This window comes from Maniola jurtina, chromosome 19 (genome assembly GCF_905333055.1).
Source record: "Maniola jurtina chromosome 19, ilManJurt1.1, whole genome shotgun sequence".
Classification (NCBI taxonomy): Eukaryota; Metazoa; Arthropoda; class Insecta; order Lepidoptera; family Nymphalidae; genus Maniola; species Maniola jurtina.
The window spans coordinates 293,684-312,266 of NC_060047.1; the positions used below are offsets into that span (position 1 = coordinate 293,684).

An 18,583-nucleotide genomic window follows, 5' to 3' on the forward strand; every position below is an offset into this window, starting at 1 on the left:
TTATAATAATATAATTGGTAATTTTAAGTTTTTATGACTTGAAAAGAGCCGCAGAGTTTCTTGCCGGCTCTTCTCAATGGAATCTTCATTCTGAACCGGCACAGTGGTAGCGTAACACAAGTAGCATAAGAGACACCACTGTCCTACTTAAAATACATTTTTGATTTGATTTGAAAGTGCTCCCAGTATTATTGAAAAAATAGTTTTCTATCATAACTACTATTATATAGGTAGGTTAACTTGTTGAATATACTTCAATAAAAGAACTAGAAATATTTAAAAAATATTTTATTTATTTATTCACAGAGAATCGCTAAGGAATTATCAAATTAATTAATCATCATAATTAATTACTAACGTCACGCTGTACGGGACTCCGGAAGGCCATCAATGACGTCACAAGAGATAAACGACAATTATTTTTCAATTTTTTAACTTAAAAATATTTTACTAATATATACTATTAAAAATATTTGATCGCCTTCCGTACAGCGTGACGCTAACAATTCATTATTTTAACCCTAAAATAAAATAAAACAAAATCCTAGGTACGTTCGCAAATTGTGTATAACGCGTTCAAACTAACAAAGGGAAATAAATCATTTCCGCCATGTTGCGACATCTTAGCCAGAAATATTATATTTTGATTTATTATACTTTTAATATAATATTTTCAATGGATTTTGTAAGACAATATAAAGTTGAACAGCACTAAAAGTTGTAAATAAATAAAATAGTTTTTTTGTCGCTCAGTGTATTTTAACATAGTATTTATATTTATGAACTCAGAATTTTCCTTATTCATTTTATAAGTATAGTACTCTATGCGAAAGCAAAACAAAATCGCCACTTTTTTGGATGTAACGTCTGTCATACTAATTTCGTTCCTATAAATTGTAGTCTATGTCACTCGAACCATAATAACGAATCGATTGACACCTTGTTTATCAAAATCGGCTCAGTAGTTTAGGCGCTATGGTGGAACACACATATACAAATAAACATACATAAACTGCTAAAATCATAACCCTTCCTTTTGGCTTTGCAGTAATCAGGTATATTTGTAGCTAGGACATCACAATATAGCGGATACAATTTCGCCTTTCTTAGTTTGGACGCGTTATATTGGCCTTAACTAATAGGTACCTATAAATTAATTAGACCCGATTTTTCAATCGTCAAATAACTTTTATATGAAGAATAAATTTGACGTTTGACAGACTTCAACAAATCAAACCTCAACAAATTCCTGAAAGGCCGGCAACGCATTGGCGGTTCCTCTGATACTGCAAATGTTCATGGGCGGCGGTAATCACTTAACATCAGGTGACCCACCTGCTCGTTTGCTCGCTATTTTTATTTAAAAAAATACCTTAAATTTATCCCTCAGATAAGTTATTTGATGATTGAAAAGTCGGCCCTTAAATGCACATTGGTTATGTCTTGGCGTTGACAGTTCGCTGCACGGCCGACATGCCGTCCACGAAGCGCGTGCGGAACAGCACGTTGGCGTTGTTGAACATGCCTTCCTTCAGGGACACGATTATGAACTGGGGACAAACGGTAATTATATGAATTGGGGACAATCAATAATTTTATTGTAACATAAATGGGGGCAAACATAGGTTATTGAATTAAAGTTGGAAACAAGTTAAAGTGAATGTATTATGAACTGGGGACAAATGGTAATATTGTTGAATGAGTTGGGAACAAATAGTAATTATTGTGTTGTCAATTAAGAACTAAAAAAATTTTTATATTATTTATTCATGTCTCAATAGCTTAAAGCTAAAACTTACAACTTAAAGTTACAACTTTTAATTTTTAAAACTACTGATGAGATTTCTTCCAGTAGTATTAAAATGTTTAAATTATTGTAATGTGAGGCAAATTATTGTCGACAATTTAAGAGGAATAGTAACATTTTTTTAAAGAACCTAACATAATTTAGTTTTAAACAATGAATTAAAATTAGTAATTACTGTGATATTAACTGTGTGTGTGTGTATGTGATGTGATATGAAACTGACATTGAGTAATAGTACTATGAACTGAGGACAGTGTGTTATTGTATTATAAATTGGGGACTAGGTTATTTTGTTGTAATGTACTGAGGACCAAAAGTGTTTTGTTTTGTATGAGGGACAAAATTGATTCACAGAATTGAGTAGCAGATTTAACCTAGTCTTACCTGTGAGTGTTTGAAGTGTTCTTTCAGCATCTGTCCGATGTTCTGCGTATGGGACAGATCCAGGGCAGCGTCGACTTCGTCCAGGATGTAGAGTGGCGCGGGCTTGAACAACAACATGGCCAGTACTAGCGACAGTGCTACTAGCGAGCGTTGACCCCCGGATAACTCGCTCAGCGATTCTTTCCATGTGTTGTTGAAGCCTACCTTTACCTGGAGACAATTTTGACGGTTAGCGAAAAGTAAAGAGTTATCAAATTTTAAGTTTTATCTATAATATAAAAATGAATCGCAAAATGTGTTGGTAAGCGCATAACTCAACAACGCCTGGACCAATTTGGCCAAATCTTTTTTTAAAATGTTCGTTGAAGTTCAAGGATGGTTTTTACGGCGAGAAAAATTAGAATTATTGCTGGAAAAACCCTAAAAATAGCCCTTTTCTTTTTCCATACAAATGATTTCTAACTAAAACGTAGTCAATTTGAGCTTTATTGCTATGGTATAAAGTTCATATTAAATTATCCTGGATTAGCACATAGGCTACTTTTTATCCCGGAAACCAAAGAGTTTCCACGGGATTTCGAAAAACCTAAATCCACGCGGACGAAGTCGCGGGCGTCAGCTAGTATTTTATATTTTAAGTTTTATTTATTTTTTATGTTTTATATTTTAAGTGTGTTTTGTATTACCTGTATGTTGATCCAATGAATAAAGTTAATTCTATTCTATTCTATTCTATTCTATTCAAATACCACACTATTATTATAAAAGCGAAAGTTTGTGCGTATGTGTGTATGTTTGTTATTCTTTCACGCAAAAACTACTGGGCGGATTTGGCTCAAAGGAATGGTGATAGATTATATCCTGGATTAACACATAGGCTACTTTTTATGCGGGAAAATCAATGAGTTCCCACAGTATATTTAACCCTATATCCACGTGAACGAACATCAGCTAGTATGATGATAAAAAGTATGGAATTAGAGCCAGAAATGTCACATCTCACCTCTAGTCCATCAAGTACGGGCTGTCCAGGCGGACAGACTTCAATAGACTTAATGGATTGTCTCAACTCAGCATGTAATCTAGGAAGCAAAGTACTGAAGATGTAGCCAAAGTCCGTGGTGACCTGTTCGCACGCCGAAGTTAGAGTTCTTCACTTCTGGCCCAACTCTACCATCACTTGTACCAGTTTAACCTGATCCTACTCCAGGATTCTTTTTGCACAAATCCTTAGTAGACCTTAAAATATACCTTTGAACATCAACTCTGTCACACTTGGTTCAGCTTAGCTCGATTCTATCCACGACCTTTTGGCATAAATCCTTAGTAGAAACCTGAGTCTAGCTGTGAAAGAAGCAGAAATAACTCACCTCTAGACCATCAAGCACGGTCTGTCCAGGCGGAGGTCGCAACTCCGCCTGTGCTCCTGGCAACAAGGTACTGAAGATGGAGGCAAAGTCCTTGGTGACCTGTTCGCACGCCGTGGTCAGAGTTCTCCGCTTCTTCTCGTCCAACTCTGCCATCACTTGCACCAGCTTAGCTCGATCCTGTTCCACAATATTCTTTTTGCGCATCACGTCTTGGAACTGGAAAAAGTTGAGTATTATACGTATTTTGTTTTTTAGGGCTCCGTACCTCAAAAGGAAAAACGGAACCCTTATAGGATCACTTCGTTGTCTGTCTGGCCGTCGTGTCTGTCAAGAAACCTATAGGGTACTTCCCATTGACCTAGAATCATGAAATTTGGCAGGTAGGTAGGTCTTATAGCACAAGTACAGTAATAAATCTGAAACCCCCGAATTTGTGGTTACATCATTAAAAAAAATTTAAATATGTTTTAATTTTCAAAGTAAGATAACTACACCAAGTGGGGTATCATATGAAACTGTACATTCTAAAACAGATTTTTATTTATTTTTATGAATAATAGTTTTTGATTTATCTTACAGTTGCTAACTATAACGTTGTCCTTGATCCTGCTCGATTGCTTCGCTCAAACCTATCCTACCGTTACCCAAAAACCCAAATCGTGTGCGGACAGACTGGTGTTCCGGTAGTAGTAAAAGGTAATAACAGCGTACTATTCGCTTGAATAGTGCAGGGTGTGTCCACAGATTGAAATGTTGATTATGGTTCTTTAGGTTGAGGTTAGGTTACCTGTTCCTCCTCCTTGCCCAGCAGCGTGTGCGCTCGCGCGTTGAGTCCCCGAGCGAGCTTGTCGCGCCGCTCCTTGAGCTGCGTGACGCGCGAGCCCGCCACGTGCGCCTGCTTGCCCGCGAAGTCGTACGCGCCGCCCGCCAGACCGAAATATTGCCGCTCGGAGGTGATCCACGGGTTCTCCGACTCTAAGCTTTTTATCTATGACAAACAAATGAACTGTTGTTATAATACTGAAACCAATTAACTCCAATCAACAACATTGCACAAGTTTATACATTTGGTATTTATTACACTGTTATTGTCAGAATAGTTTTGAAAATACCTACTTGCTATGGGAAGGAGCGGATCAACGAACTCCCGAAAAGTCGGTAACGCATTGCAGGTTTCTCTGGTGCTGCAAATGTTCATGGGCGGCGGTAGTCACTTAACATCAAGTGACCCGCCTGCTCGGCCCGCTTTTTTTTTACGGTAAATACAAACACCTATCGAATTACTTACGAGACTAAGCCCTAGCAGGCGATTTCAGAGCCACTAAATCTAATTTGACCTCTTACACTATAGCACGTGTACACACTCGCACACGACAGACATCTTACCCTCTTCTCACAGTCGGTGGCCTCGGTTTGCAGCTCTTTGATCTTGTAGTCCAGCTCCTTAATCTGCAGCTCCAGCTCGTCGTTCTGCTTGCCCAGCTGCTCCTTCTTCTGCACCAGTCGCGCTATGTCGGTGTTGCGACTCGCTATATCTGTCTTCTGCTTTTTGATTTTTGTATGAAGCTCTTTCACTATTTCCTGGGAGAGATGAGAATGTTTATCATTATTTTTATATACTATACTTAAGTAGTTTAACTAGCTTACGCTCGCAACTACACAAATATTAAACCCGTTACCCCCTCAGGGGTTGAATGTTTAAAAACCGGCCAAGTGCGAGTCAAACTCGCGCACCGAGGGTTCCGTACTCAGCTATTTTTTCAACATCCTTCACGATAAATCAAAACTATTATGCATAAAAATAAATAGTCTGTTTTAAAATGTACAGGTAAATCCCTTTCATATGATACCCCACTTGGTATAGTTATCTTACTTGAAAATTGAAAGTACCTACTAATTTATTTGATCATAAACACATTTTTTTTTGTGATGTAACCACAAATTCACAGTTTTCAGATTTTTTATTTCATAATTCTGATCAACGGGAAGTAGCCTATAGGTTTTCTTGACAGACAAACAGACGGACATACAACAAAGTGATCCTATAGGGGTTCCGTTTTTCCTTCTGAGGTATGATACCCTTAAAGGGATAGCATGTTCGACTGTGGATGACGAGGGTTTAGATATATTAAGATGAAGAAGGAAGGTGGGAAGATTTCTTACAACTCTGATGACTCGTTACTTACGCTAGCTTGATTGTGGTCCTCCTTAGCCGTCTGCAACGCCGCCTGTAACTCCACCGCACTGAACACAGTCTCCTGTAATTGCTTCTCGCTGGACGCTACCGCTTTCTCCAGCTCCTCCACTTCTAATCTCAGCGTCTCGAACTCCTGTTCGCGTTGCTTCCACGACTTGCTGTGGTGCTCTGCGTCTTTTTTCGCCTTTTTCAGAGCTTCTTCTGCCTTTTTGAACTCTCTGTGGATGTAAATTAAAGAAGTCAGGTAAGTAATATCATAATATATCATGGTTTTCTTATACTAAACAGTAAACACCCCAATTTTTTTGACTTTGGCAAAAATGAATTTGCAATGCATTGAAAATTGCAAAAAAAGAGCGCTTCTCACTCATACAAAGACACCGATCAACAGACCTTGATACGAACCAAAGCCACTCACGACGCTCTCACTAGATGGCAGCACGTGTATCTTAAAGCTGAAGTACAAACTAGAACACGCAAATCTGAATCGTACTAACAGAGTTTTCTAAAAAATCTGCACTATATATAGAAGTTTCAAGATAAAAACCGTCGGTATTAGTAAATTTCCCTTTGATACGCTCGAGCCTTCACATTGCTCCCGTAAGAACACACCTCTCTCGATGTCCCTTGATATCCTTGACTTTAGCCTCCAGCTCCCTAGCCTTAGCAGCCGTCTCCGCCTGCGTGTTCTTGTCGCGCTCCACGTCGGCCGTCAGCTGCGCGACGCGCTGGTTGAGCGCCTCCACCTCCTGCAGCAGCTGCGCGTGCGGCGTGCTCGCCACGCGCTCGCGCGCCACGCGCAGCGCGTGGCTACTCATCTCTAACCTGTAAAATATCATCATAGTCAACATTCCTTTAAGCGCAGGCGACATTGGGAGCGTTTCGCTCGCTACTAAGGTACGAATCGCTGGCTTAGTTTAGCTCTGTAGTTCGCGGTGTGAACCGAAGTATGAAAAGACACGGTAGCGACATGTAATAATAGGTAGGTAATATGGCCTGCGCTCAAAGGATGATTGTCGTCAAGCGCAAGCCTATCTTCATAATAATAAGAAAAGATGATGATAATGTTAGCGGTCAAATTGTCTACACACTTCTGCTGCAGCGCGGTGTATCTGTCAGCGGCGTGCTGCATGGCGTTCAGCTCGGTGGTGCACTGGGCTAACTGCGCTTCAGCCTGCCGCAGCTCGTTCTCCAGCTGCCGCAGCTCCGCTAGCTGCATGAGCACTGAGCCACCCTGTAAGCATTCCATACTTTAGTGACTTGCCTCGGTAACAGTAACTAACTTTTATACGTGGTATAATATGGTATATCAAATCTTTGAAAAGAGCAACCGCCGAGTATCTTGCTGGCTCTTCTCGGTAGGAAAGGTATTCCGAACCAGTGGTAGACCGTTTTGACGATTCAAAAGTACTTATAAAAGTTTAATTGAATAAAATATTTAGAATTTTGAACACCTGTTTCCTAGCTCCTCCCGACAATACTCCGGAAGGGTCGAACACATCGCCGTCCAGGGTGACGCAGCGACAGCGCACGGAGGGGTGGTACGTCACTTGCTTGGCCGTGTTGAGGTCGCTGCATATGAGGGTGCTTCCGAAGATGTACTTCATGGCCGGCAGCAGGTGGTCTTCGAAAGAGATCAGGTCCAGTGCTAGCTGCACTTTGTCCGCACCACCAGCCTGACGGAGTGAACAATAGTGCATTATTATCCAGACCAAAAATAAGACCATTGCCGGCCGGCAAACAATATAAAGTTGAAAACTAAAACCCGACTACGCGTTTTAATAAACGCTGAAATAAATTAAATTGTTTTTCTGTCATTTATATTCATTAACTCAGAATTTTCTCCTTTTTTATTTAACATCCCATATCCATCCAACATCATTAGCGAAAAATAATTTTGGATGTAATATCCGTCAGGTCAATTTTTCCATATAAAATGTAGCTTATGTCACCCGGACCACAATAAGGAATCTATTGACACCTTATTCATCAAAATCGGCCCAGTAATTTAGGCACTACGATGGAACAATCTGACACGTTTAAGTATCACATTTATGATTATAAATACATACATAGACTGCTAAAATCATAACCGTTCCATTTAACTTTGCCGTAGTCAGGTAAAAATCAGTACCAGTGGATATCAAACGGCCCACGATACGTACAAAAGCGTATCCGATTGCGTGTAAACGGTGACTTACGATTTTCTGCGCGGCTTGGACCTTGGAGCGCGGTATGACATAGCCGGAGATCTTGTTGAGCGGTATGATGGTGGTGCGCGTCTGTAGGTTGCCGCGCTGCAGCAGCAGCTTGCTGGTCGCGTCTGTGTCCACCACCACGTTGTATAGCTGTGACACACATCTTCTAGTTACCACTCCCGCCTAACTCTACTCTCTTACAGGAAAAAAGAGAGAAAGAAAGAGAGGAGCTTATTAAATTAGCATCAGCCCGTTGCCCAGAGAAAATCTTTCTTTTGCTACGATACCACCAAGCGATTTGGCGTTCCGTACGATGCCGTGAAGAAGCTAAAGCCCTTCGAGGTTGGCCCGCTTCCATCTTAGACTGCATCATCACTTACCACCAGGTGAGATGGCAACTTGTGTCTGAATAAAAAAAAAGTACTTACTCTGCCGCCCGCCACTTCCTCCAGCGCCGTGCAGTACGTGGAGTCCGGCACGTCGATCAGCCGGCACACTGTCCCTGAGGAGGTACAGTATTATGTATATAAAATACTTACATCCATACTTCATCATGATCAACTAAACGCCGGTCCACTACTGAGCACGGGTGAGGCCTACTTGAGGCCTACAGAAATATGGATGGATGGAATCTTCTCAGAATGAGGCCCGGTACCAACGCGGAGGAGAGAAGAGGCACATCTCACCTCTCCAGAGAAAACAGAGATGATTCTGTTTACTAACAAAAGGAAAATAGAGCTAAACAAACCACCAACTCTGTTCAACACAAGCCTCAAACTGTCCACTGAGGTCAAGTACCTTGGTGTGACTCTGGACAGCAAGCTCAGCTGGAAAAGGCATACAGAAGATAAAATTAATAAATCGCTTACGATACTAAACCAATGTAAACGCATGCTGGGGAAAAAATGGGGGCTTAAACCAAAGATAATAAAGTGGTTATACCTAGCGGTAGTAAGAAGCTCATTAACATACGCCGCTTTGATATGGTGGCCGAGAACTCTTCTTACGACCGCCCAGCAAGAACTACAGAAATTTCAACGACAAGCATGCCTCGCCATTACAGGCTGCATGAGTACCACACCAACAACAGCACTTGAAATCATACTGGGGATCCCGCCCCTACACTTACAAATCAAAGAAGAAGCAACGCTCGCAGCCTTGAGACTGAAAACCTCAGGTCTATGGAAAGAACAGAACACAAGGCACACTAAAATTCTAGTGCAAAGCATAACCAAAGAACCACGCCTGGAGTGGAAATGCGACAGAACCAGGAAACAACACATACTGGACAAACAATACAAAATATATCCAGAGATAAACATAGATCCGAAGGCAACACGAGATGCAATAGAAGTGTACACCGATGGATCCAAAACAAAAACCGGCACAGGAGCAGGAGCCTACTGCCAAGAACTAAACATGAAAATAAGTCACGCACTCGGTAAGGACAACTCTGTCTTCCAAGCAGAGTGTGTAGGCATTACAACCGCAGCCATAGCAATGGCAAATCGACAGGTAAAAAACTTTAAGATTAACATTAACTCAGATAGCCAAGCTGTTCTCAAAGCTTTGGCTAAATTCTCGACAACCTCCGAACTCATACAAGACTGCCATAAGGCTCTGGAAACACTCGCCATGTCGAATGACATCACCCTACGGTGGGTCAAAGGACATGATGGGGACCAGGGAAACGAGGCAGCGGACGCATTAGCACGCAAGGCTACGACGCTGAAGGTGACAGGGCCACAGCCCATTGTACCCATACCCTTCAGTGAGTATAAAACTTGGTTGCATGAACTAACACTTAAAGAGCATTCCCGATTATGGGCAAGCGCAACTGACTGCAGGCAAGCCAAAGAGGCTTTCCCTAATATAGATCAACGACAAACTAACAAACTACTCCGCCTGGACAAAGGTAAACTTAGGAAGGTGGTGGGACTCATAACAGGGCACAGCCCACTAAACAAACACCTTTTCGTTATAGGTGTTACCGACAGTCCTCTGTGCAGGGCCTGCATGGAGGTCGATGAAACGCCGACGCACGTGCTCCTGGAGTGCATGGTCGTGGCAGAACAACGAGAACGCCATTTGGGTTCCCCAACCTCACTCCATGAAGTCCTCGGCAACCTGGGCGGTCTACTTGGCTTCTGGAGCGAGCTTGGATGGCTGGAGTGAAGACTTCGGCGGGGAGGGGCAACACACGCACAACAGACGGAAACGTTTAAGTGCGGAAACCAGCCCAGAGAGAAGAAGAAGAAGAAGAAGATCTCACCTCTCCGCGTGGATACCGGCAGTCGACCAATCAGATACATAATAGATGAAGCGAAAGATTTATCACGTCATCTTTTAAAACTTGATTGGTTGACTGTACACATCTCTCTCCTCCGCTTAGGTGGATACCGGGTCTCAGAAGGAGTTAGATCATGCCGCGTTGAATGAACATCCTTGCTTAAGGACCTTCGCCAGTGGTTCAACATGAGTATAAGGTCACTATTCAGGGCAGCGGTGAACAAAATCCTGTTAGCCTTAATGATTAGATTTTGCAATTTAAGAATTAAGTTAAAGTAATTATTGTAATCTGTTTTGGTTGACAATAAATAAATAAATAAATAAATAGATTGTCAACCTCCGATAGGAAGAAGCACTAGAAGAACTCTCATCGAACCCCCGATCTCCCGGAAAGAGTTAGACTATCGCTACTTATCAGTGAGTACATATCTGCCTGCTAGCTTTTCCGATTTTTTCCGTTTAATCAATTTTGACGAAATTAGGTACCGACATATATCCCGTAAAATCAAAAGGTTCCCATAGGATTTAAAAATACCAAATTTAGAATTACAAAAATTCTAAATCCACTTAGGTAGAAATCTACAGAGCGCACTTTAACTTTGCTTAGACTTACGGTTCAGTTAAAACGAGACAGGTTTATGCCAGCGATATAACGCTGTCTCGTTTTAACAGTGTCTTAAGTCTGAGCAAAGTCAAAGTGCGCTTTAGATCTCAGCCTTAGACTAAGTCGTGGGCAGAAGATAGTGGTTACACAAGTTAAATACCGAAAACTCTGCTCTTATCGAAGTTGCGTTCGGGTGGCGTGTAGTGGAAGTCGCATCGCTGTAGTCTAGCCGCTAAGCTATCCGCCTTGTCCCTCTTGCCTCTCAGGCCGGATTGCAGCGAGCGAGCCATGTCTTTGAGCTCTCTACTACGATCCTCACTGAAACTCATGTTTGACAGCTGAGCCTGCGAAGTTATACACGAATATGTTAGATACCATTGATGTGATAAAAAATCGGTCAAGTGCGAGTCGTGCTCGTATACGAAGGGTTTCGTACCATTGTACAAGAATTTTTTTCTTACCCTAGCATGTGGGGTATTATTGTTTAGAATTGTTAGAATAAGAAGACATATTTTTTTTTAATCTTAAATAATAAGGAATTGGGCGCCATCAAAGTTGTCAGTTTTAGACCATTTTTGTGACCGGGGGCTATCTCAAAAACTAAACTAGTTAGGAATATGAAATTTCGGATTATGTACTGTATGTATTTAAGGTAATTACTATTTGACAAATCGCAAAAATGCTGTACTTTGAAGTAAATTGTTTATTTTTCTAAAGCATTAACAGCTATTAAATACATGCAATTAAAAACTTCAGTTTGTGAAGATTATAAGGGCCTCTTTTTATTTAGTATACATTACCCCAATAAAAAAAAAAACCAAGACCATTTGCATTTCAGTTTTAGGGCATGTCTCAAGGTGTCTGTAGGCTTTGTCTTTTTTCTTGTCTTCAATTCTCACTTTGAATATTTTTTGCTTAATTTATGCAACTTGCCATCGCCCTTTAGCAAGTCACTATTTCTTTTTATATTCTTTGTCTGGACCCATGTTTGGCTGGTATAGGTAAGGCATGGCAGGATGCATGTATCTATAACGGATCTTTTAAGATGTACTGGGTAAGCTCCTTTCATTCTTTCCTTTTGTGCCCAGTAAAACAAGCATACTCGGGCTACTTTGAGAACCCATTAGCAGCTAACAGCAAGGCCTGGACTCCAATTTTTATATGTGGAAGCTGTATTTCCTCGTTGCGTTTATGAGCAAATAAGAATAGTTAACTACTTTTACTAAAAAAAAATTTATAATTTGGCGCGAACCATCTAAACACCATGATGATTATTATTTCTGCGTTGTGAATATTACCAGAAGAAACAGCAAAAAAATTGTTCCAAGCGGCTCTATTGTAACTTGCAGTCTGCAATTTGAACGATTCTGACTTCTGGTGATAAATCTGTACCTCAGCCCCAACCCAGTACCACCATTCTACCATTTCAAGAACTTTCAGAAGGTAGTGACGATGTAGTGACTTTTTTACATCTCAACTTAGACCATTCAATCAAAATTATTTGGATCACTTAATGAGGGATCTTAGATTGTCTAAAAAGCATCAGAACATGTGGCTTCTCGGCTCAAAGGAACAAATCTGATAACATCAGACACTTGTGTTACGGTATATTATTCTCACTACTCTTAACACATTCAGTAGCTGATGTTGCACTTCCAGCGACTTGGATGCAACAAGGGCGTTAAGTTTCATTTTCTCTGTAGTCATTTGGACTGTTTTCCAGAAAATTTAGGTGACTTTCAAACTAAGATAACTATACCAAAGGGGATAATATCATATGAAAGGGCTCTATTATACATTCTAAAACAGGTTTTATTTATTATTATTATGTAAAAGAGTTTTTGATTTATCGCGCAAAATGTAGAAAAAAATATAAAATAAGTCAAAAACTGAAAATCTGACAATTTTTTTTAAATTCCAAGCCGAAAATATACTTAAGAATTTATCAATAGGAATCGAGAGTTTATGCACTAGATAGAGTTCGTTCATTCACTGAAATTCTCAGTTCATTTACTGGCAATTTATCCTTTTGTTAAATAAAATAATTTATAATAATTAATACCACGCATTTTTTTGCGTTTTTGATATTTAAATAATTTAAGAGTGTATACCTACTGTGTATAGACACAGATCAAAAAAAAATATAAAAATTATATATAGAACGATTCTCATATATCTTAATTTTAGGTCAAAGTCAGGGTAGTCCTTATTCGTTCATTTACTGGATCTTTTACCCTCCTACGTCAAAATACTAAAAGTCCGCGTAAATTTCGCAGATTGAAATGTCTGCTTGATTAATTGTCAATAGAGAGTCATGACATGTCAAAATTGCTAGTTTGAAGGGGAAATCGTCAATGTCATTCGCATAGGTTTTCCTCTTAAACAACAAATACTGAAAACAACGATTTATAAGTTTGTAAGATTTGTAAGCTGTGACCAGAACAAACGAACATATTTTGGTTTTTTCTTTCGAATCGATTGCGATGTTGTAATTCGTAAAAGAAATATTTCATAGGTACACCCAAAATATGATGCTCATGATAATTATGTACGGAACTCTTAAAGAGCAAGGCACGACTCGCACTTGACCGGTTTTATTATTTGTTGTTATAGTGGCACTCAGTGAAAATTTCCACGCTCCATTACGGTTCATGAGATGCAGCCCGCGAACAGACAAGCAAACCGACAGCGGAGGCTTAATAATTTCAATAGTACCTGTGCTTGGTCCACTTCTGCTTGGTGCTTGTCGATGCTGAGTCGGTCCCGCTCGTACTGCGCGCTGCTGGTCTTGAACTCTTTCTGCAGGGCTTTGAGTCTCTCTTCCGCGTGCTTCTTCTCCATCATGCTCTGGGAGATCCGCGTCGACGCTTCCGACGCTTCCTGTTTCGCCGCTGTGGGGGACAAATCAGTTTAGATGACATTATACACAAGTACAGTGCATATACCTACAGCAAAGCCAAAAGGAAGGGTTATGATTTTAGCTTATATATGTATCAGAGTCAGTGTTCCACCGTAGCGCATAAACTATCGGATCGGTTTTGATAAATGAGCTGTCAATCAATTCGTTATTATGCACTTAGGTGACATAGGCTACATTTTATGCGAAAAAATTGGTTGTCTGTAAAGTCGGTTTACTGACGATAGTTGAACGTGACAACAAAGGCCGATTGTGCTTCTTTGTCGCTCGTTCCGCGCTCTCGCTTGCACTTCAAGCCTTACATGGAACGCCTCAGAGCGAGATAACGCCGCATGAGTCATGTTTTTTCGTGCGTGCAGCCGGCTCTATCGAATTATAAGACGTTGTCACGTCAAAGAATTGTCATGACGGGTGTTATATCCAAAAAAGTGGGGTCTCCAAAACTCCAATTAAATTTCCACAAAAGCCAACTCGGTGAAATCGCTGGCATCAGTATGCGCCTGCTACACACATAATCAAACTGAAATTATGATACATCTTCTGGACTACTTTTAGAAAACAGACTGCACATTATTTCGGCTTACCCATGAGCTGGTCCTGCAGGGATTCGGAGGCGCCCTCCAACCCCGAGCTGACGGCGAGGAACTTCTGTTGCGCCTCCGCTAGCGCCGCCTCGCTCTCGTCGCTGGCCGAGCGAAGCTTCTCGAATGTTGACGACACCTGGTTCAGAGTCAAAACATAACTGACCAATAAACCAACAAAAAAGTTTTGCAAACTGTCCATGTAACATAAAAAATACTATTCTGCCCCCCCCCCCCTGATTGATATTGGATTGTGTGTATGTAGTATAACAACAACGCTAAGTTTTTGCTACAGTTCTGTAGATATGATCTAAGTGAAAAAGTAGGTACATGCTTTTTGCTTCTAAGAGTAAGTACTGCGTTACTTAGATCTGGAAGCTCTCCTGTAAGCTATACACACACCTGGTCCAGCACTTGCTTCTTGTCGGCCAGCGCGGAGTTGTCGTCGGCCAGCGCGCGCTCCAGCAGCCGCGCCTTCTTCTCCTGCGTCGCGAGCGCGTCCCTGGCGGCCTTGTGCGCCGCCGCCAAGCTCGCTTCGCTCTTCTCGCTACTTTGTAACTCCATTTCTAGCTGTTTCAGTACGTTGCCGCTTTCCTAAACCAACAAACTCGGGGTCACATTAAAATAAAACCGGTCAAGTGCCACTCGGACTCGCACAAGATAGGTTCCTTACCATGTAACAAGAAACTAGATGATGCCCACGGCTTCGCCGGCGTGGATTGAACATTTTTAAAATTCCCACGGGAACTCTCTGATTTACTGGGATAAAAAGTATGCCTATGTCCATCTCTGGGACGCAAGCTATCCCTGTACCAAATTTCATTAAAATCGGTTGAACGGATGGGCCGTGAAAAGCTAGCAGACAGACAGGCTCAGTTTTACAATCAACAGATGTACGTTAAAGAGGACAGCGCCATCTATGATGTGATTTAGTAAATACATCCAATTATAATTAAAACTAACAACACAAGCTTCTTGTAGGGAAAAGAAGTCCCTACAAGAGACCTATGTCGTCGAGACGTCCATATGTTGATAATGATGATGATGATAATCAAAACTATGACACACCTCATCAATTTTCTTATTAATCTCGATGACTTGTTTGTCCAACTCCTTAGCTTCTTTCTCGTTGCACTTGATGGTCTCCTTCTTAGATTTAATCTCCTCCTGCACTTCTATTACTTTGTTTGCAGCTTCCTTTGTGCTTTCCTCAGCCGACACATACCTAACAAAAAGTTTGTTAGTGTATTTGTTTGTTACCAGTTTTCTGAAAACCTACTGAGATGACAAGGAACCAAAGCATGTTTTTTTTTAATTCAGATACAAGTTAGCCCTGGGGGCCCCCTTGACTGCATTCTCACCTGGCGGTAAGAGATGATCTAATACTTCCTACTATCCTGCTAATATTATAAACGCGAAAGTTTGTAACTATGTATGAATGGATGTTTGTTACTCTTTCACGCAAAAAGTACTGGACGGATTTGGTTGAAAATTGGATTGAAGATAAGACTATACCCTGGATTAACACATAGGCTACTTTTTATCCCAGAAAATCAAAAAGATTCTACGGAATTTAAAAAACTATATCCACTTGAAAGAAGTCACGGGCATCAGCTAGTAATAAATAATCTATCCTTACTTCCAAGCCACATAGAGTCTGGAGAGATTTTCTAATTCTCGGACGACTTTCTGATATTCCTGGAACTGTGTTCGCTCGTCTTGTAACTTCTGCAGCTTGGGAGCTATGTCTTCCTTTATAATCTGAAATATATTTTTATGTTTCAGCTCTGTGGAGATATGCCTTAAGTTAGGACACCCATACATTCACCAGATGCTGCTTTGAGCCAGGGCACCCGTAACTCATGTAGAGACTTTACCTCAACATTATGGCATGCTGTAGTTTAAGTGGAGACGTGCCTTAACGTAACCAAAGGCACATAACAGATTATGTGGGAATGCGCCCTTACCTAAGGCACGCCGCAACTTATAAGAGACATTACCTGTAAAGCGGAATTTACATTACGAAATTAGTGGCACGAAATTAGTTTCACGACATTAATTTCATTATCAATTGCAGATGCATGCATTACGAAATTAGATGTTTACATGTGCAATTGATAAAAAAATTAATGTTGTGAAACTAATTTCGTGTCACTAATTTCTTAATGTAAGTTCCGCTTAATATAATTGTCGACATACATCATTAAGTTCTCGCAGTTTGGCATCTTTCTTCTCAATAGTTTTCTGTGCAGCTTGTTTTTTAGACTCATACATTCTAGTACCAGCTGCTTCCTCCACCATGGAAAGAATCTACAGAACAAAAAATGTCATTGATAGTGCTAATTTGTACACAGTTTTTTAACTAAATCTAGGAGTGATAGTATTACTTTTGTTGTTTCAAGCCTTATTTCTTTATCCACACAGGCATTAGCATAGACAGACAGTTGATTAGTCAGGACTTTTCTTTTTATGTATTTAGACTAGCTGATGCCCATGACATCGTCCGCAAGGACTACACTTTCAAATCTTTTTACTACACTTTCGGAAGTCGGATGTAGTGTGTAAGCTACCATGCAAATAGTTCTATGACTAATTCGGGATGTCATTTCACAGACTCAGATCGGATGAGTCATAACCACCCTTATCTTTTCATATTTATTAACTTAGTAAAGTATAATAGTTTATAGCATTAAAATGGATGGGAAGTTTCAAAAAATGATTTAAACTAGTTCTTCTCAATCCTAAAAAACATACCTCTGGTGGCTTCATGTTGAGCACTTTGGTGATGCGGCCCTGCATGATGAGGAAGTGTGGGTTGTTGACGTTGAGCTGCACGGAGCAGAACAAGTCACTCACTCGCTTGTTCTGCACGTTGATTCCATTGATCAGGTACTTGTTCTTGCCACCCATTACTACCTACAAATTACACTCAACTGTACAATCCGGCATTTGACAGCTAGTCAAATAAATATGCCCAAAATTGCTTTTGACAGGCCAATTCCAAATCAGAGAGGCCATAATGCGAAGATGGTTTTGTACCTAAAAAAATTTGCCTAATGCATTTAGGCAAATTTTTTAGCATAGTAGCACATGCCACAACTTTCCATATCTAACAGTTATTTTTACTTTTATTATTGCTTGATTTTCTTGGCAAATAGGTACAATAAATACAATAACCGACTTCTTATTGAACTCTCACCTGTCTTGTAACAGTGATCTCTTCATGGTTTTCATAACCGATGGGGCACTGGCCTTTGTCTCTATTGTCAAAGGTAATGCTTACTGTCGCCTTCGTAATGCCAGCCTGGCCGTGCTTGTATATCAGTTCTTGTAGACTTCCAGCCCTTACCTTAAAACACAAAAGTTTGCCTTCTTATTTACAGGTATTTTCATACTTAATACATTTGTGAATGTGTAAGAACCATAGATATGTGTAAGAACTCATTCATTCATTCTTTACATAGCTATCTTTCAGTTTTAACATGTAGGAACTAACTACTAGACAGAGAAAATTTACGAGTAAGTAAAAGACAAACAGAATAACAGTACAGAAAAGCCAGCTAACAGGCTAACACAAAGGAAAGTTAATATGTACTTAATTTAGCAGGTACAAAGATTTGGCGGGAAATTGTATACAGATTTTTTTCTTTCTACAAATGAGTAATTCACCACTTACATTAGAAAGGTTAGTGATTCCGAGCACAAAGCATATCGAATCCAGGATATTAGACTTTCCTGTGCCATTTAAACCCGTGATCGCGTTAAATTCGGGGTCAAAGCCAGTTACTTCCACACGATTTCCGTAGGATTTAAAGCCGTCCAGCACAATAGACTTAATGTACATCTTGCTGGCGACAAATACATTAATTAGTATTTTAAATTGTAGTCATTTAAAGTAATAAACCGATATAAACAAAGTTAAATTCATGAAATAAAACAGCGGTAACCGTTGCAATTTGCAAAGAATTTTGATTTTTGTTTTGACTTTTAATTGTTTTGACAGTTGACAATGGCATTCATCCGCCATAGATAAATCCTAAGGAAACAGATAACAGATAATAATTAATGGTCGTAGCGCTCGTTGTTGGATTTGTTATAACTCGTGCGCATTAACATGGCACCTGGCTCGAACACAATCCTTCCTCCCACTTCCAAGCGCGATGTCCCGCTCTCGCCGTGCCGCCGCGCCGTGCGAGACCAGTAGCGGCACGGCGAGAGCGGGGCATCGCGCGGGGA

At 40.5% G+C, this 18,583-nt stretch overlaps 1 protein-coding gene across 3 annotated transcripts; it reads right to left on the reverse strand.

Moving 5' to 3' along the window:
• Positions 1-273: 273 nt before the first annotated feature.
• On the reverse strand, positions 274-18,341 carry LOC123875341 (structural maintenance of chromosomes protein 2). 3 transcript variants are annotated; one of them, XM_045921117.1, is made up of 22 exons: positions 18,024-18,341; positions 17,547-17,696; positions 17,102-17,263; positions 16,547-16,657; positions 15,987-16,108; positions 15,416-15,572; positions 14,750-14,941; positions 14,351-14,486; positions 13,565-13,740; positions 11,010-11,193; positions 8,385-8,458; positions 7,960-8,106; positions 7,213-7,434; positions 6,850-6,992; positions 6,371-6,583; positions 5,748-5,976; positions 4,948-5,142; positions 4,349-4,549; positions 3,562-3,777; positions 2,192-2,401; positions 1,425-1,550; positions 274-1,160 (listed from the first exon to the last, which is right to left on the reverse strand). In XM_045921117.1, the coding sequence occupies exons 1-21, from the start codon at positions 18,189-18,191 to the stop codon at positions 1,437-1,439; spliced, it is 3,522 nt and encodes a 1,173-aa protein (XP_045777073.1). In that variant the 5' UTR covers positions 18,192-18,341; the 3' UTR covers positions 274-1,160; positions 1,425-1,436. The 3 variants fall into 3 exon arrangements, with proteins under 3 accessions (XP_045777073.1, XP_045777072.1, XP_045777071.1); XM_045921116.1 differs by having other exon boundaries at positions 274-1,162; positions 1,422-1,550; XM_045921115.1 differs by having other exon boundaries at positions 274-1,550.
• Between the last annotated feature and the right edge of the window lie 242 nt (positions 18,342-18,583).